Here is a 6,744-nt window from a genome sequence, read left to right on the forward strand (position 1 = left end):
ATATATATATATATATATATATATATATATATACAGAGCCATCAAAAGGGTTGTGCCAAGTGTGGAACCGCACAAGGCTTTGCGTCTCTATTGGCATCATGCCAAAATAAAGTGATCTTGTCCTTCGAAAGACTATAACAGCTAAAAGTCAAAACTAATAGTGAGACTATGTGTATACTGCTTGTTAAAAACGTAATAGAACTTACAATACATCAGTGTTGGGCGGAAACCTTGTATGTTCAAAACCACTACTTTTCAGGAAATGGAAAAAACACTGTATTTTTAAAAAATAATTAAACACTGTGTTGTCAAAGATGATATCATGGCTTTATATATGGTCAGCAGTGTTGGGCAAGTTACTCTGAAAATGTAATAAAATGACTGATTACTGATTACTCCTTTTAAAAGTAATCATGTTAGTGTTCTGATTACTTTATTTCAAAAGTAATTAGTTACATTACTAGTTACGTTACTTTTTTCTCCATGAAATTTATGAAATCCCAGCATACACACTCCCGATAAATATTTGTTATTAAAGCATCAACATTCACAGAACACTGTTATTTTAACTAAAGCAAGCGGCTGCTGCGTGCATGGTTTGGATGGCAGAATGCCAGCAAAGAGCGCTGCAATTATAATCTCTAAAAGACATCTCAGTTCATCGCAATCTCACAAATCTCTGTTATAATACAATAAATATATGCATAATGAATCTTCCATAATGTCTACAATTCGTGTGTTATAATGAGAGGATTCGTGAGCACGCAAATTTCAGCACTGCATTGCTCAACGCTGCAAACACGTGTTATAGCCTAAATAGAAACTGCATACGCTTCAGTGTCACATGATCCTTCAGAAATCATTCTAATATGCTGAAGCTGAGCAGAACTAAATGTAATTCCATATAATCTATTGCGACATAATCACATTTGTTTTACTTTAATTGTGCAGGGGCAGTTGTGGCGCTCATATCCTGAATTTGGGGGGCATTATTGTTCATTTTGGTGGCATTTTTGCCCCAAGCCCCAGGTTAATTTCCGCCCCTGATCAAACGCAGTCTCACCTTCGCTGTGCGGGCTGCCAGCGCTGCCGCCCCCTGCAGTGAAGCTGTGGCTGGGGTCGTGCACAGGGTGGGGATTGTACGGGTGAGGGATCGGGTACTGATAAGGGAATGTGAGCGTCCAGGGAGCTACACCAGGCAACGGAGCGAGAGTGTCCTGGTCAGACGCCCCACTAGAACCGTCATGGTCATGCAAGGTGAGACTGGCCATATCTGAGACAGAAGAGGAACAAACAGGAGGGAATAGAGTTCACTCCAAATGAATAAATGAAAGACGCTTCAATGTGAAAGAGTGGGGAGAAATCGAAGAACTCACTGCCGCACAGGTCACCAAAGATGTAATAGCACTGTTCAGAGAAAGTGATCTTGTTGACAGTGTGCCGGATGTAGCCAGCTTTTAGCAGGTTGCTGGCGTATTTGCGTGCCTCCCGTCTGTCAGTAAAGCCCTCAACGTGATGATAGAGCCAATCCACCACATCTGAACCTGAGAGGAAAACAAATATTTTACTTCTGAAGACACTAGTGGAATGTCCACATCCAACTTCAATTTAATGCATTCTCTGAAATGAATTATTATTTAAAACAATTATGACTGTTACCAATCAAATCAAATACAACAGTGGCTGTAAATTCACCCTTGTGAAAAAGTAGCATACTTTTGAAAAGAGTACTTATTACGGAAATAATGCTTTTAAATTTTACTTTATAAGAATATACTTAGGTGTGAACTGAGTATAATACACTTATTCGCATGCTATTTACATTATTGTATTAAATAGTTTTATTCATTTATATTAAATGCAGAACTTAAAAAGTGCTTTTAATTGCTTTTATTTGTAATTTAATAATTACTTATATTGTCTTTGAAATGTACTGACAGCACTTATGGTAAACTAAAATATAGTTCTCACTGTCATTTTTATTGAAACTTCTAAGTAATGTATTTACATATATTTGTAATTATACATTTGTAATGATGAAGTTGAACTTAAGTACATTTAAAATATATTAACTAACTTTAACTGTAATATCAAATATCACACTACAATAAAATTATGATCAAGTACACGTGCTTTAGTATATTAGTCAACACATCAAAATAAGTGTACTTCTTTAAAGCAAAAGATTATTAAACAAACTGGGACCCACTTTATATTAACATGGTAGTTAAAGACACCTAATATAAAGTTGGGCCACATAAGGATTCAAACGTTACTTTAAAGTAAAATATTTAATTTGACATTATTACAAAGTAAGTTAAATCTCTTTTTATGTACACTTAAGTGGCATTTTATTTAATTATTATTATTATTATTATTATATTATCTATTACAGTTTTTACAAAAATATACTTCAAGATTCGAAAAACATTACTAGTGCACATTCAATACTATTAAGCACACTTCTTTTTCATACTGGCTTAACTGGATAGATACTGAAAATGATGAAAAACATCAAACACGAGATAACAAATAAAAAAAGAAATTCATTATGATGAACCTGTTAATCCCTTTTGGTGGCATTTTCTCTCCACGCTCAAGTTCATTTTTAAGAGTGAGGCTGCAGGTTTACCTATGAAGGCGTTGGGGATGGTGATCTTCAGCCACATTCTGTCCCGCACCTCCAGGCCTGACTCTGGAGATGCCATTGCTTTGGCTACTGCTGCCATGTCGCTATGGATGGACAGATGGAAATCCTCGAACCCTGCAGAGTAAAGCTCAGTGAGACAGTGCACAGCAGTCCACAAATGTGAGTGTGAATTACAAAGAAATGCTCTGAAGATGTTATAGCCATTATCAACTGATCTGAACTTTCTGACTTCTCAAACATTACAAATCCATCTAATTTCCCGGGAAAAAGAGGTGTGCTTAATTGTATTTAATGTGCACTTGTAGTGTACTTCAAATCTTAAACGTACACTTTCATGACTCTTACTTAACACACTTAAGTGCCCTTTGTAATGATGTCATATTGAAAGTTTTACTTTAAAGTACATTTTAAATCATTGTTTTAACAATTTTTTGTCATGCTTTAAAGACGTACACTTACTTTGATGTTAACATACTAAAGCACATTTTAACTGTGGTGTTTATTATTAATCAAATTTAAACTATAATACAGTTTTATTTAATTGTAAATAACATGGAATTATGTGTAAACATTACATTCAGTTCATACTAGTATATTCTTTTAAAGGGGTCATATGATGCGATTTCAAGTTTTCCTTTCTCTTTGGAGTGTTACAAGCTCTTGGTGCATAAAGAAGATCTGTAAAGTTGCAAAGACTAAAGTCTCAAATCCAAAGAGATATTCTTTATAAAAGTTAAGAGTTAACCACGCCTACCTAAAACGGCTCATTCTAACACGCCCCCACATATCTACATCACTATCTGGGAAGATTTGCATAACACCGCCCAAATGTTCAAGCAAAGAAAGAAGGCGTAACTTTTATTCACGTTGTAGTATTGTTGTTGCCGCCGCCATGTCGTGAAGGCGCTGTGTGTTTCGTTGTGAAAGCGAAAATGTACAGTATGTGGAAAATAATGTGTTTTTTGAACCTTAAACCGCATAAACACATTTCATTACACCAAATACACAAAATAATGTTCTTTTTAGCAACATCATATGACTTCTTTAAAGAATTTTCTTTACGAGTACTCTATTTAAAAGTATTCTAAAGTGTAATTCTTTTTGACAAGGGCTGTACTGCCTAATTTTTAATGTCTAATTTTCTGTATGTATTTTGTTCAAGACTAATCACAAATCTTTGATTTTCATTTGACACTCAGTTGTTAAGGGCTACGATCACAACACAGTAAGCAGTGGGTTGGCAGATGACGTCATCCTCTGGCAACAGACAGCGGGCACAGCAGAGGTGGATTATGGGAAGGGTGGGTGGATAAACACTTACGCTCAGTCTCTGGAATGGAGCTTGTGATGGAGGAGCTGGTGGAGGTGATTGTGCTCATGGAAGGGCTCATACCGTACACTGGGTACGTCCCCGTCATAGCGGCAGTGTGAGACACCCAGGCAGCAGGGTCTATGGGACGGATCGGCTCACCTGAACAAACACAGGGGGAGTAAACGGATGCCTGGTCACTTTAGATGCTACCAAAGAGGTCAAAAACAGTAAAAGAAAATGATTTAATTTGAACTGTGAGAGTGAAATGGTTGCGAACACCACTTCATGTTTAAAAGAATAGTTCACCCAGAAATTAAAATGTACTCGCCCTCAGGCCATCCAAGATGTAGATGAGTTTGTTTCTTCATCTGAGAAATGTAGCATTCCATCACTTGCTCACCAGTGGATCCTCTGCAGTGAATGGGTGCCGTCAGAATGAGAGTCCAAACAGCTGATAAAACCAATAATCCACAAATAATCCACACCACTCCAGTCCATCAGTGAACATCTTGTGAAGTGAAAAGCTGCGTGTTTGTAAGAAACAATCCATCATTAAGGCATTTTAACTTTAAACCATCGCTTCTGGCCAAAATACCATCCATAATAATGCCTCCTCCAGTGAAAAATTCCATCTCCTGTTGTCCTCTCACATCAAATTCCACCGACATATTTGTTTAGAACTTTTTTGGACTGTTTTCGGTGCTTGATCTGTGCATATTTCTCTCCGGATTCAACGAGACGACTTTTTCACTGGAGAAAGCAATATTATGGATAAAAGAGCGATGGTCTGAAGTTAAAACTGTCTTAAATATGGATATGTTTCTTACAAACAAGCAACTTTTCTCTTCATAAGACATTAACTGATGCACTGGAGTGGTATGGATTATTGTGATGTTTTTATCAGCTGTTGGGACTCTCATTCTGACGGCACCCATTCACTGCAGAGGAACCAATGGTGAGCAAGTGAAGGAATGCTACATTTCTCAGATGAAGAAACAAACTCATCTACATCTTGGATGGCCTAAGTGTGAGTACATTTTCATATTTGGGTGAACTCTTTCTTTAATAGCACTGTAACCCACTATCTCTTACTTCGTGGGAGGGTGAAACAGCTACGGGGGTTTGGATCCCAACATTTGGCCACAGTCAGTGTGATGGGTCTGTAAATGTGAACATACACAATTAGAAGAAATGTCGGTGCTGATATCAATCTCATTTAGTCCATAATAAGAGCACCAGACATCACGGTGTCCACCTCTTACCCAGGTTTATGGACGATCTCTCGCAGCACCCTCACTGCATCATCATTACTCATGTTCTCAAAGTTGATATCATTCACCTACAACAAAAGAAAGCAACTCTTATAAATCACAACAACCATGAGCAGGAATATCTTCCAGTACAAATCAAGCAGCCAAACCAGACCTGCAGAAGCATGTCACCAGGCTCAATGCGTCCGTCAGCAGCCACCGCACCGCCCTTCATGATGGAGCCGATGTAGATTCCTCCATCACCCCTCTCATTACTCTGCCCGACTATACTAATGCCCAGAAAATTATACTTCTCTATAGTAAGGGGGAGAGAGAAAAGCAAAATGAGAGATGAACAGCAGAGTATAGATTTAGTATTGTTAGAGTGCAACATTTTTATCTTCATAATCATTTGTTAAAATATAGTAACATTCTCCACTTCTTGGGTGACCTTTTTTCCATGGGTATAGATATTAAAGGAATATTAATAAACGGAATCTGCACAAGACATTAAATAATAAACTGAAAGAAACACAAGGCCTAAATTAAAATTCAATCTAGTTTCTATTTCTAAATGCATTTTATAGATCTGATTGTGAACAATTCATCCGTTCATATGTTGCATTTTTTTTTAAATGTTTTGTCCTTGTAATGTTTAATCAGAATGTCAAAACTGGATCTTCCAGCGAAAATGTCAGACTGCTGTCTGGTGATGTATGCAGGTCTTCTCCAATCATTTAGACCTCTTAAACTCCGCCCCTGCAAGCTTTTCATTGCATTCATCATCCTCCACTTTTGAGTGCCACGCCCACTTCTCAACATCCAATCAACAACTGATGTGTAGAACAAAGTCCCCACCCTACTTTTTCTTTTTTTGACGATCCATTACAGTCAGATGTACGTCACAATACGGAAGAAAAGTGTCACTACTTCTGTTTCATTGTGACTTTAAAGTCGAAGATCCAATAGCATAAAATCTACATCTCAAAGAATTACAAACAAAAACAAAGAGAAAAAAAAAATCTGTCCCCACTTTCAGTTTTTTTGTTTTTTGTTAAACACATTTTATAGTTTCTGGTAAAGATTTTAAAGAATTAATACTTTTATTCAGCAAAGACGCATTAAACTAATCAAAAGTCACAGTACAGTAATTTATAACGCTACAAAAATGTATATTTCAAATAAATATTGTTCTTATGAACTTTCGATTTATCAAAGATTATCACAGTTTCCACAAAAATATTAAGCTGTAAAACTGTTTTTCAACAATCATAAGAACCAATATTAATAATTGAGCACTAAAAATAATCTAAATTAATTGAGCAGCAAATCAGCATATTAGAATGATTTCTGAAGGATCATGTGACACTGAAGACTGGAGTAATGATGCTGAAAATTCAGCTTTGCATCACAGGAATAAATTACATTTTAAAACAAATTCAGATCGAAAACGTTTCTTTTAAATTGTAAAAATATTTCATAATATTACTGTTTTTACTGTATTTTTGATCAAATAAATGCAACCTTGGTGA

The 6,744-nt window shown here is 36.4% G+C and overlaps 1 protein-coding gene across 1 annotated transcript in view; it reads right to left on the bottom strand.

Moving 5' to 3' along the window:
- Positions 1 to 6,744, bottom strand: part of LOC107717599 (segment polarity protein dishevelled homolog DVL-3-like) — a 42,715-nt gene that overhangs the window by 2,033 nt on the left and 33,938 nt on the right. The window contains exons 8-14 of the mRNA XM_016524405.1: positions 5,388 to 5,527; positions 5,225 to 5,301; positions 5,055 to 5,122; positions 3,972 to 4,121; positions 2,633 to 2,764; positions 1,377 to 1,544; positions 1,064 to 1,273 (exon numbers count right to left, since the gene is read on the bottom strand). Of these exons, the coding sequence (XP_016379891.1) occupies positions 1,064 to 1,273; positions 1,377 to 1,544; positions 2,633 to 2,764; positions 3,972 to 4,121; positions 5,055 to 5,122; positions 5,225 to 5,301; positions 5,388 to 5,527 (945 nt within the window). The remainder of the gene's footprint in view (positions 1 to 1,063; positions 1,274 to 1,376; positions 1,545 to 2,632; positions 2,765 to 3,971; positions 4,122 to 5,054; positions 5,123 to 5,224; positions 5,302 to 5,387; positions 5,528 to 6,744) is intronic.

Source organism: Sinocyclocheilus rhinocerous, unplaced genomic scaffold, assembly GCF_001515625.1.
Source record: "Sinocyclocheilus rhinocerous isolate Xijiao unplaced genomic scaffold, SAMN03320098_v1.1 scaffold240, whole genome shotgun sequence".
Taxonomy (NCBI): Eukaryota; Metazoa; Chordata; class Actinopteri; order Cypriniformes; family Cyprinidae; genus Sinocyclocheilus; species Sinocyclocheilus rhinocerous.